The sequence below is a fragment of the Theropithecus gelada genome, chromosome 11 (genome assembly GCF_003255815.1).
Source record: "Theropithecus gelada isolate Dixy chromosome 11, Tgel_1.0, whole genome shotgun sequence".
Classification (NCBI taxonomy): Eukaryota; Metazoa; Chordata; class Mammalia; order Primates; family Cercopithecidae; genus Theropithecus; species Theropithecus gelada.
In genome coordinates this window covers 121,493,353-121,519,305 of record NC_037679.1, presented here as the reverse complement: position 1 = coordinate 121,519,305, position 25,953 = coordinate 121,493,353, and the positions used below count along the sequence as shown (strand labels likewise).

Genomic DNA, 25,953 nt, shown 5'->3' with positions numbered 1-25,953 from the left:
TGCAACCCAGTTGTGCTGGTTATTCTCTGGTTACCCACCAGATACATCTAAACATCTAGTTACATTCAACTTACTCATTTTATTAGCCTATTTATAAGTTGAAAAAAATTTAATTAAAAATAAGGATAATTGGTTTTCATGGCCTTTGATTAATGTTCAACGAATGACTAAATTAAACAAATTAAATTCCCTTAAACAATTAACCTCATTACAAACTTCGTTAATTGAATCTCCTAAAAAGTATGTCTGGTTTCTGTATTCTGAGAGAGGTCAACAAGATAGGGAGCCAGCCTTTTCAATATACAGGAGCAATTTCTGTTTTTCATTGAATGCAGGTGATCTGCATAGTGTCTGCCCCAAGCAGCTCAAGCCTTTCTATAGCTGTCAAACCTTTGGGTGGGAGAGAACTGCCATCCTTCCTATCAACATGCACTGTGGATAGGCCTCTTCAAAGTCTTAGGAACATGCCCAGAAACAACAGAGCATTACTCAAAACCAGTAAGTCCCCCCCTTGATTTCCACCTGCCACAATATTAAATAGGGCTCAGTTTTCAAATAATATATCATGGCTCACTACTGATCAAAATTTACCCAACTTGACATTTCCTGGACCCGTGCCATATATGCAATTCCCAGGCTTTAGACTGATCCATTAATTTCTACTTCACTCACCTGTCACCTAGACAATCATTAATTTATTATCTCTTTAGTCTTTCCTAATATTTAACTAGAATTCTTTTACTTAACTAGAACTTACATTTTAAAATTGTGGGTTAACTTTAACCCAGACATTTCTGTCAAAGAAGACTAAGAGGAATAAATTTTAGCTAAAAACAGATGTAAGATGATGATGGAAAAATTGGTTTAAACAAATGCTTTCATTGAAGAAATTTTCCTGGCACGTTGAAACAAGTTGCTGATAAATCTTCAGGATACAGCATCTATCTCCCAAGTCCTATAAAAATTAGATTCTCTGCTACTTTCCCTTGCTCTTCCAGATTCTATCTTCAGAAATTCCTTTCCACTAAAGGATGCTGACTGTGCAGCATCTGAATTGCCAGATAATTAGTACTGTGGTTTGTTAAACTAGCCAGGGTGTTAAGGAAGCAATGAGAAAGTATCCTAACTATCACTTTAGTATGTCTGTCTTTTTTTTTTTTTTTTTCTTGAGACAGTCTCACACTGTCGCCTGGGCTAGAGTGCAATGAAATGATCTCGGCTCACTGCAAACTCCGCCTCCTGGGTTCAAGCAATTCTCCTGCCTCAGCCTTCCGAGTAGCTGGGGTTACAGGCACCTGCCATCATGCCCAGCTAATTTTTTTGTATTTTTAGTAGAGATAGGTGTCACCATGTTGGTCAGGCTGGTCCCGAACTCCAGACCTCGTGATTTGCCCACCTCTGCCTCCCAAAGCGCTGGGATTACAGGCGTGAGCCACCGTGCCCAGCCAGTATGTCTGTCTTTTAAAGGCTTTAAACCTCTTAATCTTACTTCACTTTAATTTCCATTTGACCCTATACGGTTTGAATTCTGAATTATACATTATGTAATAGCCATATTAGTGCCTTTTACATTCATTTCTGAAAAAAAGATCATCACCCATTTCTGAATAAAAGAAAGTGTAAGAGGCCGGGCATGGTGGCTCAAGTCTGTAATCCCAGCACTTTGGGAGGCCGAGATGGGCGGATCACAAGGGCAGGAGATCGAGACCATCCTGGCTAACATGGTGAAATCCCGTCTCTACTAAAAAACATACAAAAAACTAGCCGGGCGAGGTGGCGGGCGCCTGTAGTCCCAGCTACTCCGGAGGCTGAGGCAGGAGAATGGCATGAACCCGGGAGGCGGAGCTTGCAGTGAGCTGGGATCTGGCCACTGCACTCCAGCCTGGGCGACAGAGCGAGACTCCGTCTCAACAAAAAAAAAAAAAAAAGAAAGTGTAAGGAATAGCACCTCTTCTTTGATGAAATTAAGTGTGTGCTCTGAATTATAAGACCCAGCATCATTTGACAATTTCAAGCTTCAGTTTTTTCATCTGTGATCGGGATGGCGTTAAAGCAAACAAACTAAAAAAGGGTGTTCCATGAAACCCTGACGCTGCTAACTCCACAACTTCCTTCTGAGAGTCTGAAATGGCTCTCTACACCCAGGATTCCCCAGCGACCTTCCTACCACCCTTCAATAGCACTGATTGAAGCACGGATTCCCACCTGAATGAAGATAGCCAGCTATAAACTTGTCAATGGCCTGGGGCAAACAGGCACAGGAACTGTTCGGCAGAGGTCTATACTGAACACCCACTAACTGGGCCGTGTATATCTTCCCTCAAGACATTTAATATGACACACCAAATATGTCTAGAAAACCAGACCATAGAGTAGAGCAGAAGCAAGGAGGCACATGAAATAAAGGCCATATACAGAATGAATAAAGGTCATGCACAGAATAGTAAGTAAAAGCATGAGGTCTAGAAGATGAAATCAGAAGAAAGTAGACAGGAACTGAAGTAAAACATACAGCAGAAAAGGGAGTAGGTGCTGAGAGTCACACCTAGAAAAAGTAGTAGTCAGGAGCCATGAGGCAGTGGATGCCACAGGGATGGTGGACACTACTGAAGGAATCAAAAATAGGACAGCAATAATTAAAATGGTAATGATGATAGCGAACATATGCCGATTTTTGTGTGCCAGGTATTACACGTTGAGCATTTCTAATCTGAAAATCCGAAATTCAAAATGCACCAAAATCTGAAATTTTGAGTGCCAACATGATGGTCAAAGGAAATGTCCATTGGAGCAATCTGAATTTCAGATGTTTAGATTAGGGATGCTGGCAAGTGACTTACAAGAACCTGTAAGTAAAATCCAAATATTCCAAAATCTGAAAAAAAAAAAAAAATTTGAAATCCTAAACCCTTCTGGTCCCAAGCAGTTCAGATAAGGGAGACTCAACCTGTATTTTAAATGCCTTTAAATATATTACCTTCAACCCTGTTTCCACTTTACAGATGAGAAAACCCAGCCACAGAGAGCTTAAGTAACTTGCCCAAGGTCACATAACTAGGAAGTAGCAGAATACAACCGAGTTTGGCAGTAGAGGCTGTGCTGAGAGAAGCTCAGCTGTAAGAATGATAGACTCATAGATTCATTCTGGAATCCTGGACTGTGCTCCAGTTCTCATGAGGCTTGACGGTTCAGTGGTTTTCCTGCATTTCCTTCCTTGCTCAGGTAGTCTTACACTAAATTTCTATCACCTGAGGTAATCTGAATACTTTTAATGCCTTACTACTTGAAAGCGCTTAACGAATGCTGTGACTTTAAACGAGACAATAAATGTGAGAGCATTTTACTTTCCCTGAAAAAAATAGAGCAAAGTGAAGTGTTTTTATTCTGAAATGAGGTGAAAGTTCTAATATATAATCTGGTAATCAAGATTAAGTTTGTCTCTAAATCATGTAACATTGTGACATTACTTTAGGTCAACCTCAGTCTGTCTTGGTGGTATATTTTTGCCACACATTGCGGGAATTTTAGAATGTATTAGTTTACAACATATAATTATCTTTGCATATTAATTAAATATCATTATATTAATTACATGGCTCTGTCCTACTTCATTCCTTCCCTAAGCAACTAGCGTGAAGAAGCTATGATTACAGGGGCAATGAACAAAGGGCCAAAAGAAAAGAAACTTGAACATTGTTTTATCTTTCAACAGCCTCTTGTATCAGCAGCCAGATCACTTAGGGTCTTGAAGGAGTTTAGATTTATTTATTTTAACTGTAATGAGAACAGAGTCAGGGCATAGCATATCTCATGTTACTAAACAAAAATGGAAACAAAAACAAACAAAAAAAACAGGCCGGGCATGGTGGCTCATGCCTGTAATCCCAGCACTTTGGGAGGCCAAGGCAGGCGGATCACGAGGTCAAGAGTTTGAGACCAGCCTGACCGGCCTGACCAACATGGTGAAACCCATCTCTATTAAAAATACAAAAATTAGCCGAGCATGGTGGCGCACACCTGTAATCCCAGCTACTCAGGAGACTGAGGCAGGAGAATCGCTCAAACCCAGGAGGCGGAGGTTGCAGCGAACCTAGATCATGCCATTGCACTCCAGCCTGGGCAATAGAGTGAGACTCCGTCTCAAAACAAACAAACAAACAAAAAACTTCCCTCAATCAACCCTATTTTACTTTTATTGAGTTACATTTATGAGAGTACCCAGTAGTATAAGGAAAGATGCTGCTTCTTACAGGACTGGTCTGTAAAGCTCTGAGCTTTCTTATCAAAAGGGCAATCAATGGATATCGTGACTTAGTGATTCCATCTGTTACCCACACAACAGTTAGATTTGGTTACAGGGCAGGTGTTAACCCAATGGCTACAACCAAGGAGGATTTCATAAGGATATTTTAAAAATTAATGTAACACATAAGGAAAACAGGACTAGTTCTCAAAGTATTGTCTCTCTGAGCTGGGGGCTGAGCCAGGTTTTCTAACCATAGGGTAATGAGGTGTGATCGAATTGGATCTTGCAATGAGGTAATGTCGGGAGGCATGATCTGACTGCATCCTGCCATGGGGACACCAGAACTCGATTTGATTGGATCCTGAATCTGGCCATGAGGTGTCCATTTCTCAATTCAGTCTCCAATCCTCCTTCAGAGCATTTAAGTTCCCCCTATTGTTGCGCATTTGGTTCATCTGGGCACGCTCTGGTTACATGACCTGACGTCTGTTGAGACAGAAAAACAGCTCATTACATGAAAGTTGAACTCGATTCTTCTGGGGTGGCTACACATCATCATGTTAACAAGGAAAAGAGTTGGACCCTGGATTCAACCCCCTTTTGGGAGAGGTTGAATTGCAAAGAAGAACCACTAAAATTTCTTTTGTTCACTATGCTATGAAATCCACCAAAACACCAGCAGAATATTTAGTTAGAACTTTGTTTTATACTAAAAATTATTGCCATATCATATAATTGTTTGAAAAAGCTTTTGTGGGGCCGGGCGCGGTGGCTGAAGCCTGTAATCCCAGCACTTTGGGAGGCCGAGACGGGCGGATCACGAGTTCAGGAGATCGAGACCATCCTGGCTAACACGGTGAAACCCCGTCTCTACTAAAATACAAAAAAAAATTAGCCGGGCGAGGTGGCGGGCGCCTGTAGTCCCAGCTACTCGGGAGGCTGAGGCAGGAGAATGGCGTGAACCCGGGAGGCGGGGCTTGCAGTGAGCTGAGATCCGGCCACTGCACTCCAGCCTGGGTAACAGAGCCAGACTCCGTCTCAAAAAAAAAAAAAAGAAAAAGAAAAGAAAAAGCTTTCGTGTTGGGTATTTTATTCCAATCCATTCAACCTCCTGGCTTCTAAATTATTTTAGAAGATAGTAAATATGTCAAATAAAATAATTGCCTCCTTTCAAAATGTCACTCAAAATCCTCTGGCTTTCTTTACCTTCTAATGTGGATTCATCTTATAAGGATCAGCTTTATTTATTTTGTCCTATTTTAGACATCAGTGTTGTGTTCAGTTGACTTCTAAAGCTTTATTTATTTATAGAATAAAAGAGTCATATGTGTGGAAATAATAACACTTTTGTCAGAAAGTCAGGTGACAACACGGAGGCTCTGGAGTCCAAATGCCACTTGCAGTGGAGCATACTTCCTGGGTAGCAGATAAGAGAGAAGGAGAAGAAAGAAGTCACTTGCCCTGGAGCAGAGACCCTCAGACTATAAGCAAGCACATCATCAAACAATCTGCATTATTCACCCCAGCAGAATCTCTCAGCTTTAAAATAGCCATGCTCTCTCCTCCCCAACCCCACTCTCTCTTCCCACTGACTAATGGCTCATTGACCATAAATGGAGAAAAAGAAAACAAACTATTCTTTCTTGTAATCCTGGAACTCAACCCAGGCGTGACAATTAATGTCAAATTTTGAACACCTTTCTGGGTTGCCCTTTCGTGTACTCTGAGAGCTTAGTCCTAGAATCTGATTTAATCTTCCCAGCAGCCCTAAAAGTAAGTGCAATTACTATCCCCACTTTCCAGATGACAAAACTGAGGCCTAGAACCAGAATCGGCTCCATGGGTGGGTGACATGTGCAGTTGCACGGGGTTGCTTAGGGCAGTCCCCACACTTGGTTTAATGCTTGACTGTTGCTGTCTTGAAATTCTTAGTAACTTTTTAATAAGGGACCCCACATTTTCGCTTACGCTGGACCCTGAAAACTATGTCACTTATCCTGCCTAGAAGGGTTAAGTAACTTTCCTGGGGTCTCTGGATTAGTTTGCTTGGGTTGCCATAACAAAGTCCCACAGGTCAGGTGCCATAAACAACAGAAATATGTATTCTCACAGCTCTGAAAGCCAGCAGTCCAAGATCAGTGTCAGCGCAGGTGGCACCTTCTTCTGAAGCCTCCCTTCTTGTCTAGTGGATGGCTACCTTCTCTCTGTCACTTCACATGGTCTTTGGGATGAAGGCCCACCCTCATGATTTCATTTTAAATTAATTACCTATTTAGTTGTCATTTCATAATTCTATTTGTAATAAAAATGGAAAACTAACAAAAATAAAGAATGAAAAAACTTACTCAAGTCAATGTAGCTAGTATGTCATAGGACTGGTTTGTCTACCTTGAAAGTTAATGTAATTTCACTACATCAGACATTTCTTTAGAAAAATATGAGAAAGGTACATTTTCAAACTTAATAACTTTAATGAAACTGTATAAGAATGTGTCCAACAGTAGCAGAAAAAAACAGAGTATTTTATCTTTTGGTGGACAACTATCTAGGCAAGTCTAACACACTTTAAGTCTAAAGACTGAAATATATGTGATACATATATATCTTAAATTACATATGTCTTTATCTTCATTCATTATTTCCCCTAAATCATTGTATGGCTTTTTGGCGACATTATGAATTAGATTATTCAGGTGCTCAGCCAACTTTCTCACAGTGTTTTCGTTTATGTAGCATTTGGATGGATGTATTATCACCATTCTTTCTTCCTAATGTCTCATGATAACTCAGGCTACGTTGTGGATTTTACGCTGGCATGAAATTCAGATATTATAAATCTGAGCTATTCACTCAGTAACCTTAATGTGGAGGCAAAGATGCTAACTGATCACTTGTGTAATGATCTGCTGCATTCATTCTCCGTGATCCATTTGTGTCACTCCTAAAACCAAAATCTTTTTTTTTAAAAAAGGAATCATTTGACACTAGCCAATGTTGAATTTCAGCTTTGCAGTTGTCTGTGACTTGAGATGGTATAAAATACACAATGAAGGGTTATTAACAATAAATCAAACATCTTAAAAATAAAAAATAAAAAAATTAAATTAATTACCTCTTTAAAGACCCTATCTCCAAATACATTCACATCCCAGGGGTTAGGGCTTCCACATATGAATCTGGCAGTGACACAGTTCTGCTCATAACCCACAGCTACTAAGTGGAAGAACCAGTACGCTTTTTTCCCTTTCACTATGCTCTATTTGTCTTCATGAAATACCAGTGTGCGTATGTAAGAGCAGCTCTTCTTATCACTGGTTGGAGAAGCAGAGGCACAGAATGGTCACTACTTGCTATTGTGAACAAAATGGCAATACAGGGAACATGTTACTGACAGTCCTGGGACTAAATCTCAGCTCTCTTGGTGCTACATCTACTGCTAGGCCAGTATTGCTTTTCACAACCTACACACACAGACACGGATGCCAGAAAAAACTGTAACTGTGTCTCTCTACAATTATAGGTTCTTGGGCTGTCTGCCTTTGGTAGATTTCAAAATAGCACAGTTGATTCTGTTTCAAGCCAGGGAGAAAAAACATCATTACTCTTCTACTCACAAGCATACAAAGACACCTCTGTGGAATGAATCCAGCATACTGTAGCCTAGCCTCTTTATCTCATTCTTGGCTGGCTCCAAGTATGACCAGTGAGCGGTGAGAAGAAAGTCTGCTGAGATAACCAAGGATTAAGGTAACTCATTTAAGTGATAAAACAGGAAACTCACTTCCAGTTTGGACCTAGGTTGCATTTTAATGTGAACAGATCTGGAGTCTGGACTGAAGACTTGGAGTCTTACAATTATATTAAGTGACAAGGAAGGGAGGAAAGAAATTTCTTTCTAAGAGTTCTTGGGTGAGAGCTGAGCAGTGAGAAGCATTTGTTATGTTGTGGCTCTTGAGTGCTGTGGAGCTGTGGAACTGTGGAGCGCGATGGGTGGCAGATTGTATTCTGGTCCCAGTCCTGGCTCTGACACTAACATTGGGCAATTGACTTTACCTCTCCAAACCTTAGTCTCTTTTCTGCAACATGATGCTTTCAAGTCCTATTTTCTCTCTCAAGTTTGGTGCGACCAGTGTGGTGTAGTAAGTGTTCTTTGTACAAACAGGAGAGTATGACATACAATTTTTCATTTAAATTCAGTTCCCAGTTATTGTAGTATGAGATTTTATAATATATTACTTTAAAATAATTTTCCCTTATGATTAAAACATTGTGCATCAGTGGGGAAGCCAGACAATACCTTGACCAGGTGATCAAAATTAACATCACCAATGAGGGACATATGGACTTTGTATGCCTCCGGAGATGACATCCTGAAAAGAATACAACACCACTTGGGTAACATTCTGGCCAAAAATGTGTAATCTCTATCTAATCCTGAATAAGCATCAAACAAACCCAAATTGATAAACATTCTGTAAAATAATTGGCCTACTCTTAGAACATGTCAGGGGCATGAAAGACAAAGAAAGGTTGAGAAAGTCATCCAGGTAAAAAGACATTACAAAGACTTGACAAGATTCCTAATACAAGATCCTAAACTAGATCCTACATGGAAAAGAATTTCTATAAAGACAGTGTTGGGACAATTGACAAAATTAGAATATAGGTGGTACATTGAAGTAATGTATCAATGTTAAATTCCCTAAATTTTATAACCATACCATTGATCTGTAAGATAATATTTTTTGTTCTTAGGATATATACTTTCAAGTATTATAAAGAAAAGAGAATGGCAACATAGCAAGACCCTGTATCCACAAAAAAAGAAAAGAAAAGAAAATTAGCACAGTGTGGTGACCTGTAGTCCTGCTACTCAGGAGGCTGAAACAAGAGGATTGCTTGAGCCCAGGAGGTAGAAGCTGCAGTGAGCCATGATTGCACCACCGCCCTCCAGCCTGGGTGACAGAGACTCTGTCTTTAAAAAAAGAGAAAGAGAGAGAGAGAGAATGATATATGCAGACTTTCAAATGACTCAGGACAAACTATAGAGACAGGGAAATTAATGAAGCACATGTGGTAAAAGTTAAATATCCGTGAATCTGCATAGTGTATACAGGAATTTCTCATTCTATTCTTGCAAATTTTCTGTTAATTGTAAGAATACTTTTTAATAAAAAGGATTTTAAAAAGTTAACCCTGGCATGATGGCTCATACTTGTAATTCCAGCACTTTGGGAGGCCAATGCAGGTGGACCACTTAAGCCCAGGAGTTCGAGACCAGTCTGGGCAACATAGTGAGACCTCATCTCTAAAACAAATTTTAACAATGTGCCAAGCACAGTGACATGTGCCTGAGGTCCCAGCTACACAGGAGGCTAAGGTGGGAGGGATCGCTTGAGCCTGGGAGGCTGAGTTGGGAGGGATCACTTGAGCTTGGGAAATCAAGGCTGCGATGAGACATGATCATGCCACTGCACTCCAGCCTGGGCAACAGAGAGAGACCCCGTCTCAAAATAAATAAATAAAGTTAAAACATGTTCACTGCATACATTTTTTCTGAAGAAGAAAAGTCACTTACGATCCTACAATCCAGAGGTGACTGTTCACTTTTTGTGTGTATTCTATTTCTCTGGAAGAATGAGATCATTGGTGACAACTGGGCAGCATGAGCGTTTGTTGTGCTTCAGCTCACAGGTGCAGTGGAGGGGGAAAGAGGCAGATCAGCCCCAGTGATTCGTTCGTTGGGGCCTGTAATCTAGTCTGATCAGTGGTTCCCAAGAGGAAGTCCCAGCCGGGAGATTCTGGGAAAGATTCTCTCCCATTCTTTCCTTCTGTTGCACGTTGTGTTGCATAAAGATGGTTGGAGCCATGGCAGCCACCTTGGGACTGTGATGGAAGAGCCAAGAGAATGGAAGAAATGGTGACTCAGAGCAGTGACACCACTGAGCTGCTCAACTAACCAACCCTGGAACCACCCTCGCTGTGGATATTTTGCCACATGAGATAATAAGTCTCCTTATTCTTCAAGCCAATGTAATTTAGGTATCCTGTTACAGATAAAAGCATCTCAACTGTTAAACCTCTACTTTTATAGAAGTTACTGCAACCACTTGCTTTACTTGTTTATCAACACATGCAGCAAAAGCCCTTCCAAAGGAAAAAAAGTCATGAGACAAAATCTGATTTTTGAGCATATGGCAGTCGCACCAGCCAGAAGCTATTGGGACAGGCAGTATGAGCTGCTACCCAGAAGGTGGGAAAGGAAGCCAACATCACTCTCTGGTGTGGAGAGGCCTTCAGTACTAGAAAAAGTAACTGGACTTTAGTCTTGCTCTGCCTTCCAGAGAGGATTCAATTTGGGGATGAAATGGAGAAAGCAGAAAACGCTGTAGCCCCTGAAGTAGCTCACGTCCAAGCTGGGTGGGGAGTGGGGCCATTGGCCATTCCTTGCCTATGTCAATGACCTTTGCATCTATATTGCTTCTGGAAACAGTGGTCAGTGGCAGAGATGATGCCAGAAATGGCCAGGGTTGCAGGTGGTTTCCAAAACCTGTAGCACAAGTGAAAGCTGCACTTGATATTGAATAAATGTTAGTTCATTGATTCATTAATAATTTTTGTTTGCTTGCTTGTTTTAGAGACAGGATCTCAGTCCGTCACTGAGGCTGGAGTGCAGTGGCACAATCATAGCTCACTGCGGCCTCGAACTCCTGGGCTTAAACGAGCCTCTCACCTCAGCCTTCTGAGTAGGTAGGACTACATGTGCCTGCCTTCATTCTCAGCAGATCATTCATAAATATTTTGTGAACATTTACTGTCTTCTAAGTAGTGTGCTATATGCTAAATATGCAGGGTTCCTGCTTTCACAGAACATACAATCCAATTTGGGGAGGCTGCATGTCACTGAAAAGGACAGAGATATTGCAGCCAGATAAATCTAGATTCAAATCCTGACACTACCTTTTATAGTGGGACTCTAAACAAGTTACTATCCTCTGTGCCTCAATTACCTCATGTATAAAAATGGGAATAATGATAACACCTGGCTTATAATTGTCAGGATTAAATCATAAAATGTCCTTAAAGCGCTTAACACAGTGCATGGAATATACTAACATTTTTAAAGAAACATGACTGTTGTCAGTTATTACATATTATTGTTATGGGTATATCCGGCCCATTTCCTCCCTCCTGGTTACCTACCCCTTTAAACCTTGACTCCTTCATCCTGGGTACAACTTATTCCTTTTCCTCTTTAGCCTTTTAGCATTCAGACACGTTTTCTGATGTTTTGTAAATAATGTGATGTCTATATAGTCCTAGTTTAGTGTATGCTCTTGTGGAGCCTACATTTTCATGGAAAGAGACAGATAAACAATAATCCTAATAAGTAAATTATACATTATGGTAAAAGTCGTGACAAAAGATAGAACAGGGCAGATTTGGGAGAGGTGGGGTGGGGATGGGAGGAATGCAATTTTAAACATGACAGTTATACGGGCCTTATTAAGAAGATGACATTTAAAAATTCACCATTTTAAAGTGTACAATTCTGTGGTTTTTAGTATAGTCACAATGTTGTACAACCATCAACAGCATCAAATTTCAGAATATGTTCATTATTCCAAAAAGAAACTCCAAACCAATTTGTAGTCACTCCTCCCGACCTCTGACAGCCATTAATCTGCCTTGTCTCTATGGATTTGCATATTCTAGACATTTATATAAATGGAATCACTCAATATGTAGACCTTTGTGTCTGGTTTCTTTCACTTTACATAATGTTTTCCAAGGTCACCCATGTTGTAGCATGTATCAATACTTTGTTCTTGTTTGTGGTTGAATAATAACTCTATTGTATCAGTTCACCATATTTTGTTTATCTATTCATCAGTTGATGGATATTTGAATTGTTTGTACTTTTTGACTATTATGAATGCTGCTCTATGAACATTCACATACAAGTTTTTATGTGGATATATATTTTCAATTCTTTCGGATATACACCTAGGCATGGAATTGCTGAAGGTATATGGTAACTCTATATTTAATTTTTTGAGTAAGTGTTTTCCAAAGTGGCTCTATTATTTACATTCCCACCAGCAATATAATAGGATTCTAATTTCTACACATCCTCACCAACACTTACTATTATTTGTCTTTTTTATTAGAGCCAAGAAGATAACCTTTGAGCCAAGATTTGAAGGCACTTGTGGGAGTAAGCCATGGAGAAGAGACTTCCAGGCAGAGGGGCTGGCCCGGGCAAAGCCCTGGAGGCCAGAGTGTGCCTGATGTGTTCCAGGAACAGCAAGATGAACAGTGGAACTTGAGAAGTGTGATTGAGAGGACAAATAGAATAGGATGAGGTTACAGAGCTAACAGAAGGCAGTGGCCAAATACAGGTAGTTGAAAGGACTTTGGCATTTACTTTGACAGAAGTGGAAAACCACTGAAGGGGTTTGGAGCAGAAAGGTCACATGATTTGACCTGCATTATAAAACAGTGTCACTCTGACTGCTGAATTATATGTGGGCAAGGGTGGAATCAGGAGAATGAAGAGAAAGTTGGTTGGCTTTTGCAACAATGGTGACATGCAAAGGCGGTTGGTATCAGGGAGGTGGTGAGAAGCAGTTGAATTCTGCATGTGTTTTAAGTAACAAGATTTCCTGACAGACTGAGAGTGGAATATGAAAAAGGAAGGAGTCAAGCAAGACTTCATGGTTTGTGGTTCACATATTTTTACTTTAAGCTATATCAGAAAGTGTATTCAAATTCATTTCTTCACTATTAGGTCAAACTCAAAGTTCTTAATTAAGGCAATCTCACATGTTTAAAAATATTATTCATGGTAATAATAATAATAATAATAATAATACTCAAAACCTATTAAACATCAAGTTCTTTAATCCAGCAATCTCATGAGGCAGGTATTATTTTTCTCAATTTACATAGGTGTAAACAAAATCGTGAGGAATAACTGGCAGCTCCCCTAATTTTTGTCCCTGCTTCCAACATAGGATCAACTAGAGTGAGTCAAATATGCACCCTGTAATCAATCACCTGGGATGTCCCAATCAGGGCGTATCCAACCTTCCCTTTTTTCCACTCTAAAGCTTTACCACTCCTCTGCCTACCTTTGAGTCTCCGCCAAAATGCAACTGATGGACTTCTTTGCTATTGCAAGCTCTGAATAAACAGCCTCTGCTTCTTCTCATTTGACTGGTCTTTATTTCCACAAGTGTCTCAGGTAATGTTCCCTGGGAAAAGGACTCTGAGACAAAGACTTGCATATAGGTTTACTGGGGGACACTCACAGGGCGGACACCTGTGGAGGGGACGGTAGAAGCACAATTGGGCAGATGGAGATGAAATGTGATACGATTGCACTAGAGGCCTCAGCTGACCCCACCAGGAGCTCTGTGGCTAGGATGGCCCTCTGAAAAGGTACCCTGGGTTAGGCATTGGATGCAGACTACCCTTAGGGAAGGAGAGGAACCTTAGGTGAGACAACTGTCTTTGACTAAGGCCAAGTCCAAGGTAGGGTCTTAGCTATGAACTCTCAGAAGATGGGGAATGGTTGCTTGGATCCCCTTCCAGGGAGAGAGATTAGCTGATCCCATCCAAACACAGTTGACAGTGGATCATGTCTTGAACCCAACTTTAAATCCAAGTTAAAAGCTCCTTTCACTACAGCATAGCTGTCTTCACCTAAAAACATGAAAAATGGAGATTTTGTGAAACTCGTGTTCTCTCCTCTTAGTCCAAAACCAAAACCATATTTATGCAGTGATTCAGACATTTTTAGCAAACGGTTTAGAGTACAGCAGTTGGCTCAATTGAATATGCCATTAAAATATCTGAAATAAAACCCGACCTGACCAACCAAAAGCAGTTAGCTGAATTACCACATATAGACATTCATACCCTCTTAATATTTCAGTACTTTACTAAATGTTTCCCTCTCTCAATAGAGTACTGTGACTTCCAGCTTTCCAGCTTGAGATGCTGACGAATTGAAAACAAATTGATGTGAAAACATTACCATTCCTACTTCAAAGATATTCATCCCCCAGGGAAAAGTATTCCATCTTAGTCAAAATCCTAATTGAATATGTCTTGGAAGTTAGAAAATATTAATTTATTCTTTAAAACAATCTAGTTCTCTAACTTACTTTGTCATTAGTGTTATGTGACTATCACAAGATTTTGAGCTTTATTAAACTCACTACTTCTTTTTGGGATTTATAGGTAAATCAGCCAGTACTGTTTCTAGTTATGGGAACTTACCTGATGATTATAAAAACCATACACCAAGTTCTATCTATAAATTTGTCTGAATAGTCCTTGTATCTCTAAACAAGATAACTGTGACTTTTTAAGATCTGTCAGCATAGTCCCTATCACGAGACCTTTTGAATATATTAGTCATTGCTTCCACAGCTTTTGGCTTTTTGCCTTTCTGTGTGTCCTGGAACTTCTTTCATGCTCACCCTTTTACCCTGCTCCCAAAGAACCTTGATTAACCTTGTATGGGATCTCAGCTAATCTGTAATCCCAGGTATCTTTTGCCCATAGAGCATGGTGTTCTTAAACTTTGAGTCATAAGAATCGTTAGGGGAATCTATTAAAATACAGGATATCAGAGATTCATTCCAGATTTAAAATCAGAACTTCTGGAGGTGATGCTGAGACAAATGTATAATTAAATGCCTCTTTTTAGAATTCTGTTAAATATCACAGTTTGAGAACCACTTGAAAACAAATTGCATATTTCTGGCAACCAATATGCCTAGTTTTCTGGCTACAGAGTATCAAGATAAAAGTGAGGATTGGAGTCCATTCTTTTCAGCAGCTGTGTACATAATGGCAATCCATGGAAGTAGAAACAACAGGCTGGATTGAGCCAACAGTGATCCATCTCTATGGCAAGACCTATTAAAAATGGTAACAATATAAATGCAAACAACAGGGCTGATCTAAGAAAAATATCTGTAGAAGAAATTGGCATGGCCCAGTGATTGCTGGAACATAAAAATAAGATAGTAAAGGGGTTGAAAATTATTTCAAGGGTGTGGGAAGATGGGGGCATTGGAAAAATGGCTGTGATTGAAATTATTGAACAGATAAATACTGATTATAACACTGAGGCGAGGTGATAGGGAGGCTGCAAAGATAAGAACCACATAGTTTAATTTACTTCAACGGGTATTTATCAAGTCCATACAAACTATGTGCCCTGCATTTTCCTACAGTGTATCAAGGCATTGGTTACCCAATTTGAATTTTTATTTTTAAAAATAAAGTTCCTGGGCTGGGCATGGTGGCTCACACCTGTAATCCCAGCACTTTGGGAGGCCGAGGAGGGCAGATCACCTGAGGTCAGGAGTTCGAGACCAGTCTGGCCAACATGGTGAAACCCTGTTTCTCCTAAAAATACAAAATTAGCTGGGCATGGTGGTGTGTGCCTGTAATCCCAGCTACTCTGGAGGCTGAGGCAGGAAAATCACTTGAACCTGGGAGGCGGAGGTTGCAATGAGCTGAGATCACGCCACTGCACTCCAGCCTGGGTGACAAGAGTGAAACTCTGTCTCAAATAAATAAATAAAGTTCCTGGATCCTGCATTAGCTCTACTGAATCCAAATATCTGGGAATGGGGGAAGTCTCTAATGTAGAAAGCTCCCCAAGAGATTCTGGTGCATCCAATCAATGGGCCAGCATTTGTGAATCACTATTCCAGAGACCAGAAACATGAATGAGGCATAGTGTTTGTTTCTAAAGACTGTACAAACTGGTATGGTGAGCTCTATGCTGTACCAGCTTTCCTAACTCTGTCTTATATTCCCAGCTTCTAAATTTTACTCATGGTTTTTCTTTTCTCTGAAATGCCTTTTTGTCATCTCTGCCATGAAAATATTATTCATCCTCAAGATCCAGTCAAATATGAGGAGAACTGGGACCGTATTCCATATCTCTTGGCCACCAGCCTTCCAACTCCTCTCCTCGTCCATTACACAACCAAATACCATAAAATTCAACCTCATAATGTCTGCTTCATTCACGGTCTTTGCATTTCCATCTCCACCTCTTTGGCCCACCTGTACCACTGAATGGCTTTTTAACCACTCTTGCACTCCATCTGCCCTCCTACTCTAATTTATTCTTTATGGTTCTATTTAATATTACTTTTGCACATTTTAATTATAACTATTTTTTATATTAAAAATAAGCATTTTCCCATTACCTACAAAGTTAGGGATAAAACATTCTAGTCTGACATTCAAAATTCTCTACTGTATCAGTTAGACTTTCTTTGATTGTAAGCAGCAGAACCAGTCTGGCTAATTTAAGTAGAAAAAGATATGGAGTGGTTTACAAAATCGAAGTTCCAATCATTTCCTTCTTTTGTGTGATTCTGCTTAAAATTCTCACTTATAGAGAGTGTCTGATGCAACATATTTCCAGTTCTTATTAATAAGAAGATAGGGGACACTGACTGAAAGACCGCCTATAATTAGGTCCGCTGGGGATAGTTCTTTCAAAGCAAACTTTGGGTGCTATTATCAAAAGTAGAAATAAATGTTAAGGAGAAAATCCAAGAAATGCCAACTATCTCCAAAATAGGGCTCCAAATCAATTGAAGTAAAATCGGCTACAGTGGAGGGGAAAGAATTTTATGCTTTCTTTTTTGAGACATCAGAGGTCAAAATGGAGAAGATAACCACGGGAGATACTTTGGCGTCTCAATGTACCCCATGTTGGGGGAGAAGGAAGGCTAGTAGTTTGAAGAAAATGTTTTCAACGAACTGTGGAATGATTCAAGAAGGCATTGTGACTCATAAGGGTAAAGATAAGCTGTTTTCATTTTTTTTTCCAGAATCAATCAACTTCTGTGTAATTACAATGTTCTTTACAAAAACCTCGTACAGTATTTTCTGAAAAATAAGTTAGCCACCACAATACAGGAACAGCCACAATCTTTACTGGGGAGAAAGCCAGTAGGGTGACAGTATCTTCTGTATCTTTAGGAGGGTAGCAAGGCTTCCACTTCTGAATTCAAGAAAGGCTCTATCATCTCCCGTAGGTCCCATGTGGTGCGGCACCCAAGCATTCTCAGAAGCACCCTTTCAAAGAGAAATGTAGCACCAAAAAATAGTATGTAACATAAAAGTCCAGTGACGGTGAGGACATAAAACATGATGAAAATCCTCAGTGCACATTTCCTACAAAGAGAGAAAACATCTGTGTTAACCAAATTCTGAAAATAATCACATTGATAGGCTCCTGGCATCTCCACCCAGGTAGCTTTAAAACTTCAACTAAGTAATTTTCCCATGACTTCGGTTTACATTTGTAAAAGCAGCAACTTGGAATGGAGGAGCACTTATTTATGTCCATGCTAGGTCTGGCATTGGAATTTCAAGATCCTATAGCCATGAAACAATAAAACCCCTGGATATCGTGGGGTTCTTTCATTTGAAATGTCCTTCTCACATCCTAGCAGGTTATTGCAATCTTTACCTCGCTCATGAGGTATATGATGTCTCTTTTTGAGCAGATAAAGGCACAGGCAGTTAGATTATCCACAGGACACAAAGTATAATGTGATAAAGGGAATTCAGAGCTCTTTTTGTCCTGGCACCAGACTTTTATTTGTAAAGTAATAGAAGTTTTTTAAAATCTTTGAGGACCCCTCCTTCTGGGTTACACCTATGACATATTTTATTTATATGATTCTAAGTCCTTCCATTATTATTTTATAGTTATAAATGTAATATTTTAGGGTAGAAAATCTAGAAGAACACAAAGAAGAAATGGCATAGATAATTCAATGACCTGAGATAATTACCATCTATAATACATCAGAAGAGAAAATCTAGAGCATAAAGCTAGCTATGGATCGATTTTGTGACCTAACTCAGTGGTTTTATAAACCAGAGCCAAGTTTCTTGCTATTATACCCACTGGCTATCACTTGGCAGTTACACACACAATTGCTTTCGCTTCACACATTTATTAAAGAGCCAATATTCTTAAGATACTCTGTTAGGAAGGGCTTAGAGAGCTGGTAACAGGAAGCAGATGTGTCCTGCCTTCAAGGAGCACCAAAGGCAATTTGTTCTTTCTTATGAAAAGAAAAACAACTCACTACAAAGACATACCTAGTAAATAAACACTGTTCTTCCTAAATTAAAAAACCAGTCATCTTTGGAAATACTAAACTATGGCATTTTCAAAGAAACACATTTTGACATTAAGTTTTTGGAAAGTAAAACAAATTTTCTAAAGCAAAGATAATTTGGAAAACAGAGAAATGAAGAAACTATAATCTCATCACCCAAATATAACCAGATATATTTTTTTATCTTTTCTCCTTTCTTCCATTTATTCTTTCATTCTTTTTATTTTGTCTTAGTTTTTAGTTTAATTTTTTCCTTATGTTTAGAGTCTACTCATCTAGTTTTTTCTGTCCTACAGTAAATACTCTTGGTATAGTTAAATTTGTATTTATTTCTGGGCAGTAAGGAATCATTTGATTTTTATTTACAAATCAATATAATTTTTAAAAATTTAAATTTTGTATTACTAAGCATGATATTCATTTTAAAAGGCCCAGACATTTTTCTTTGGAAAAAAATCATAGGTAACTAAATTAAAATAAGGTTTTTCATATCACCTGTACAGAACCAAAAAAATGTGTCACTAATAATTTTACTTATTTTACACATCTTTAGTAAAGAAAAAAATATTCCTTTAACTTTTGAATACTATTTATTTAATTTTCAAACCTTGCTAAGTGTAAAACCTTTGATCTTTTCCAATATTTCCACATTATTTATGGTCAGTACATAGCGGATGACCATAAAGGAAACTGAAGGACTGGGGACATTATCAATAAAAGGCCACCTTGTGAAGCTAAAACCAGCAAAAATCGATTCATAATGATTGAATTAATCCATAAGGCAAAATTCCTCAAAATGTTAGTGTACAAATACGCTGTAGTTAAACCAACATGTTTCCAGTTCTCTAACAAGAGATTGGGCAAAATTTCGGGCAATCTTAACTAGAATGTAATCATGTGAGAAAAAGATGAGCAATTCAACCTGATTATAATCCTCCCATATAACACAATAAAGCAGTAAGTGAAAGGCATTCACCTATTTACTTATTTGTCTGGTTGGTTGGTTTTGAGTTATTAGTCACATACTATAAAATTCACCCTATACATTGTATAATCCAGAGGCTTTTGGTTTATTCACAAGGCTGTGTAGCCATCACCACTATCTAATGCCAGGAAATTTTTGTCACCTCAAAAAGAAACCCCATTCCCTGGAGCAGTCACCACCTCCCTATTCCCCAACACTCTGTGCCTGGCAACCGTGAATCTACTTTGAATCTATATGGATTTTCCTACTTTGAACATGCATATAAATGGAATCATTTGGATATCCCTCTGTGTCTGGCTGTCTTTCACTGAGCATAATGTTTTCTAAGATCATGTTGTGGTATGTATCAGTACATCATTCTTTTTTGCAGCTGAATAATACTTCGTTGTGTGGCTACACCATATTTTGTTTTTCCATTCATCAATTAACGGACATTTGGATTGTTTCTACTTTTTGGCTATTATGAATAATGCTGCCATGAACATTTGTGTACAGGTTTTTGTGTGGACATACATCTTCAATTCTTTTGAGTATACACCCAAGAGTAGAATTGTGGAATCATATGGTAATTCTGTATTTAACTGTTTTAGAAACTGCCAAATTGCGATTCCTCAAGGATCTAGAACTAGATGTACCATATGACCCAGCCATCCCATTACTGGGTATATACCCAAAGGATTATAAATTATGCTGCTATAAAGACACATGCACACTTATGTTTATTGCGGCACTATTCACAATAGCAAAGACTTGGAATCAACCCAAATGTCCATCAGTGACAGATTGGATTAAGAAAATGTGGCACATATACACCATGGAATACTATGCAGCCATAAAAAAGGATGAGTTTGTGTCNGTTAGCCAGGATGGTCTCGATCTCCTGACCTCGTGATCCGCCCGTCTCGGCCTCCCAAAGTGCTGGGATTACAGGCTTGAGCCACCATGCCCGGCCTGTTTCTACTTTTTGGCTATTATGAATAATGCTGCCATGAACATTTATGTATAGGTTTTTGTGTGGACATACATCTTCAATTCTTTTGAGTATACACCCAAGAGTAGAATTGTGGAATCATATGGTAATTCTGTATTTAACTGTTTTAGAAACTGCCAAATTGTTTTCAAAAGTGGTTGCACCATTTCACAATCACACCAGTGATATACGAGGGTTCCAATTTCTCCACATCTTCTCCAATGCTAGTTATGGTCTGTCTTTTTTACTGTAGTCATCTTACTGGATGTTAAGTGGTATCCCACTGTGGTTCATTGTGGTTTTGATTTACGTTTTTTAAATGACCAATGATGCTGAACATCTTTTCATGTGCTTGTTGACCATTTGTGTGTCTTCTTTGAAGAAATGTGTATCCAAGTCATTTGCCTGTTTTTCAAACTGGGTTGTTTATCTTTTTGTTGTTGAGTTGTAAGAGTTATTTTTTTTTCACAGTTGGCAAACGTTCTTGTGTTCATATCATGGTTTTATATAAAAAAAAAAGCAAACGATGCTAGTGACCACTGTGGTAAAAACATACACTGTTCCAACCTAAGCAGGATTATAGCCTTTGGACAGGTTTTAGTCCTAGGATATTGAACCCCTTGGCCATGACAGCATCTACTGCTTCACACAGCAGCATACACCACATGTTCACCTTAAATACCTCTCCAGTCTTGTCAATGTTTCTCCACACAATAACAGCTATCATAGAACTCTGTGAAAGTCGTTGACTGCTCATATATAGAACCACAAGAGTGTGCAGAAGTAAGTCATCTAAAATTTTTTGTAGTATCTCAGGGAGCCATAAAATGCACCGGCCTAGTTTCCATTCCTTCTCATGGTGCAAAATAATCTTGGTCTGTCAAGCAGCTTTTTAGAGCATCTGTTCATCGATAGTGGCCAGATTCTAGTGAACATGCAAAAAGTAAGCAGCTGTATTTCCTCTATCATCTAGCATTTTGTCAAATGAGAAGATATTGTCACTCAACTGGTTATGGGAAAGTTCAGTTTACTTGATATAGCCATAAGCAACAGATGTCTAAGCAGCCTTCAATTCCTCTGCAGTTAAGACCTTGTCTCTTACTTTTTCTTTCAATTTGTTCATGGATCACTTTAGTTCTTATTCCAGGTCTATGAGATGAACTCTTTCATCTGAACTATATCAAACTTCTAGTCTTCCCCTAGCAACACATCAGATCCAGCATAGGAGACTTGAGTTACTTTAGGGTCATACCAACCAATCTTTTGAGCAGCAGCAAATATTTTTTGGAAGTGCAGAGATTGTCCACTGTTCACCCAGAGATAACCATATCTGCCATATCTGCTTTTTCCTCAAACAGTTTTTCTTAAGAGCAGCCAGATCAGATGCATCATAGTTATAACTGCCATCTGAATTTTTTTTTTTTTTTTGAGACCAGGTCTCACTCTGTTGCCCAAGCTGGAGTGCAGTGGCACGATCTCGAGGCTCACCACAGCCTCAGCTTCCCTGGGCTCAGGTGATAGTCCCACCTCAGCTGCCCCAGTAGGTAAAAGTACAGGCACACGTCACTGATTTTTTTTTTTTTTTGTAGATACAAGTTTTCACCATGCTGCCCAGGCTGGTCTCAAACTCCTGGGGCTCAAGTGATCCACCTGCCTCAGTCTGCCAAAGTGCTTGGATTATAGGCATGAGCCACCACACCCAGCCTCCATCTGATTTTACCATGGTTAATGGTACATCCTGGGACCAACACAAACTTTCTGCCATCATCCACTTGGACAAATCATCTATCATCAAATTCCTTTACATCATTCATCCTATCTTGATAGAAGGATTACTCTTTATCTATTAAAGAGATGTCCAGAGCATCATAGATTTTACTAAACTATTGGCAGGAGATATCACAGATAAACTTTCAAGTTTTTATAATATCTGGGTTTTTACTCTGGAACAGAATGTCACACTGATATGCTCATTTCTTAAATTCCTCCTCAGTAGCAAACCTCTTAGATTCCTTATAAAAGGCCTGAAGATTTCCAACAGGAGGTGAAACTGTTAGATAAGCTGGAAATTTATCTTGCAGGTGAGCAATATGCATGTCAAACTGGGTCCCCCAATGTCCTACATGGTTTAACCTGAGCACAGCATATCCTGTAAATTCAAAGAGGCAGCACAGGCTCTCTCCTATGATGATCAACATGAGGTGGCCTGCATGCATCTCTTTGAGCATTATGAGCATCTTGTATACACCAAGTCCCCAAACTACGAAGACAAGATTCGTGCTTTTGTGTATCCCTTGGAGTATTAGGAGAAGACAGATGTGAAACAATTTTATTTCAATAACATGCCATGGGCTCTCTGACAGGATTATGTGCAAGGTGTGCACATAAACTTTTACAATTCAACAGCAAAAAAAGAATAACCCAATTCTTTAAAATGGGCAAAGGACTTGATAGAAGACAGAGCTGAGATTCTACCTGGGTTGGTGGTTGGAGATAAAGAATCAAAAATGTTTCCTTAGAGGAAATTACTTCTCAGGGTATAAATGATGGTGTGGCATCTCCTGAACAGGATCCAAAGAGCCAGAATTTGCTGGTAGTGTGTTTCCAATACTGTCCAAGGGTAAGACATCCTGCCCAGCAAACAAAACTTTTCAAATTTCTTATCAGTTATGTTCTTTTGGTGGAGGCGGTTGCCTCATCGGGTATAGATACCATCTTTTAAGATTTTAGATAGATATAGATTTTATAGATCTATCTATAGATATGTAGATAGAAATAAATCTATATCTCTCTATACATAGATAAGTCTCTATATCTCTATAGAGATATATAGAGAAGCTTCTCTGTATTTGCAGCCATCATGGAAGAAAATTTAAAATTAAAGTGTTGACTTAATGTTGTTTGAAAGAGTTTTCAGGCAAAAAGGAACAGACTAACTAAAAATGTAATTAATATTAATAGCCACCCACAAGAGGTCTTTGGTTATATATCTTTGATTATGAAGATCTATCTATGCATATTTAGATATATTTATCTAAAGATAAATCTTTAGATTTATCTAAAGCAATAAGAAAGCAATCTATAGCTATATATCGAATCCAATAGATCTTTATCTAAATAAGAAAAATCCTATGACTCCAATTATAGACTTTTAAATAACATAGATAATTTACAAAAGAAAATAAAACAAAACATTTTAGTCAACACTTGAAGAAAATCAATCCTAGCATAATCCATACATTTTGGGGCCGTCATCCAGCCCTGAATGGCCCCTTGCTCTGACTTACCACACTGTATTGGGAGGAGGAGAGTTCTGCACTAAAAAGGATGCTGGGGCCTGAGGAAGCAGGGTCTCCATCTCTTCCATATCTGTTTCTTCAGAACTGTGAGAGTCGGTGTCCTCTCCCTCCATTTGATACATCCTCAGCTTTGCACTCAGCAGTTTCACGTTCTTGCAAAGGTCCTGAAAAAAAAAGACCAATCAAGTACCTTAAAGAAAATTCTAAATGTCTCCAAGTCTTATTATAGATAATGCAGAGTGCTTTCCTCTGGATCACCTTGGGGGCCCACATTAGAAATCACACGTAGGTCCCATGAACAGATCATTGGCAGGTGCATCTTGAATAGAAGGAGACTTACACATTCACAGTGTAAAGTAGCACCACGGTAGAAAACTAAATGAAACCCACCTGCTAATCTTTAACCACTAGATTATCAATGTAGGAAGACGTCCTTGTACTGAATTCCTCTACTCAATTCATTCATCTATGCAAAGCATATTTATTGGGTGACACTGCTAACAGGTTCTTGGATACAGTGTTAACAAATAGACAAAGAATGCAATCTATTACCGGGGCTGGGGGCAAGTGATAAACAGCTAAACACATACATACATTCTATATTACATGTTAGGATACATGCTAAAGAGAAAACAAATAGGGTGTGGGAACAGAGAGTGTCTGAGGTTTGGTGATGGGGACATCTACTCAAGGTAGGTGGGATGAGTCGGTCTCAGAGCAGCTGACAGGTTGATACATTCATTCTTGCATTATCTCATTTGCCCAATCACATTTACCTCAATGTGTAAGATCTTGTTGGAGGAGTTCAAAGATGGAGTTATTTTTTGAGGTAATGGAAATTAGGAGAGGTCTTGATGAACAGATGACCTGTGAGTTGAGCCTTGAAGAATGGGTAATATGTAGACACGAAGGGCAAGCACCAGACGGCAGGATGAGAAGTAGGAGTAGCACAGGGGTGTGAAAGCTTGGGAGTACACTGGAATTGTGAATGTTCTGTTGGCCCAAACAGAAGGCCAAAGGGGAGGAAGAAGGCCTTGAGACTGGAAACCATCATTCTCAGCAAACTAACACAGGAACAGAAAACCAAACACCACATGCTCTCACTCATAAGTGGGAGTTGAACAATGAGAATACATGGGCACAGGGAGGGGAATAACATACACCGGGGCCTGTCGAGGGGTGCAGGGCAAGGGGAGGGATAGCATTAGGAGAAATACCTAATGTAGATGACGGGTTGATGATGCAGCAAACCACCATGGCACATGTATACCTGTGTAACAAATCTGCATGTTCTGCATATGTATCCCAGAACTTAAAGTAAAATAATAATAATAATAATAAATAAAATAAAATAAATTTAAAAAGAAAGAGACTAGTATGTGGTGCACTGTCACATTCTAGGCAAATAATGACCCCTGTACTTAGATATAAATTATCTGATTTTATCATTGTTCGAATTGTGCAACTGAAATCTTACCTCCAGACTTTCCATGACTTTCTTCTTTAATTCATAAACTTCATTACAAGCATTCACCTAAAAAGACAATCCACAATTCTGGGTAAAGTGAAACTTGTATTTTTCTGATTTGTAAAACAAAATCTCACTTATTTTGACAAACCTTATAAAGTGGTTCATTGAAGTTTACTTTTACTCTGTAAACTTCTTCCTCTTAGAGCAAATTCATGGTGTAATCATAAATTGCAGACTGTAAGTGGTATAACCATAAGATTAACAAGATTATTTTCAATATTTTAGAAGTATGCATTTACACAACAGCACTTAATAATAAATCATGCTTCTCTCTCTTCATTACTCTTTCCTTGCTCCTTAAAAAACTTCCACCAGGACACAAGTTGAAGAAACATAGTTATGTTTCTGAGAAAATATTTCTTTTTTTTTTTTTTTTGAGACGGAGTCTCGCTCTGTCGCCCAGGCTGGAGTGCACTGGCTGGATCTCAGCTCACTGCAAGCTCCGCCTCCTGGGTTTACGCCATTCTCCTGCCTCAGCCTCCCGAGTAGCTGGGACTACAGGCGCCCGCCACCTCGCCCGGCTAAGTTTTTGTATTTTTTAGTAGAGACGGGGTTTCACCGTGTCAGCCAGGATGGTCTCGATCTCCTGACCTCGTGATCCGCCCGTCTCGGCCTCCCAAAGTGCTGGGATTACAGGCTTGAGCCACCGTGCCCGGCCAATATTTCTTTTAAGTATTTAAAACTTTAGAATTTGTGAATCTAGGTCCTCATCATGTCAGATTGAATATTCAGGCCCGATGGC

The 25,953-nt window shown here is 39.2% G+C and overlaps 1 protein-coding gene and 1 pseudogene across 1 annotated transcript in view; both read right to left on the bottom strand.

Annotated features, from left to right (window-relative positions):
- Positions 1-17,206: 17,206 nt before the first annotated feature.
- SMCO2 (single-pass membrane protein with coiled-coil domains 2) overlaps positions 17,207-25,953 on the bottom strand; it is a 34,189-nt gene continuing 25,442 nt past the window's right edge. The window contains 3 exon segments of the mRNA XM_025402955.1: positions 17,207-17,467; positions 23,669-23,844; positions 25,158-25,214. Of these exon segments, the coding sequence (XP_025258740.1) occupies positions 17,269-17,467; positions 23,669-23,844; positions 25,158-25,214 (432 nt within the window). The 3' untranslated portion in view covers positions 17,207-17,268.
- LOC112635080 lies at positions 20,959-22,597 on the bottom strand (annotated as a pseudogene).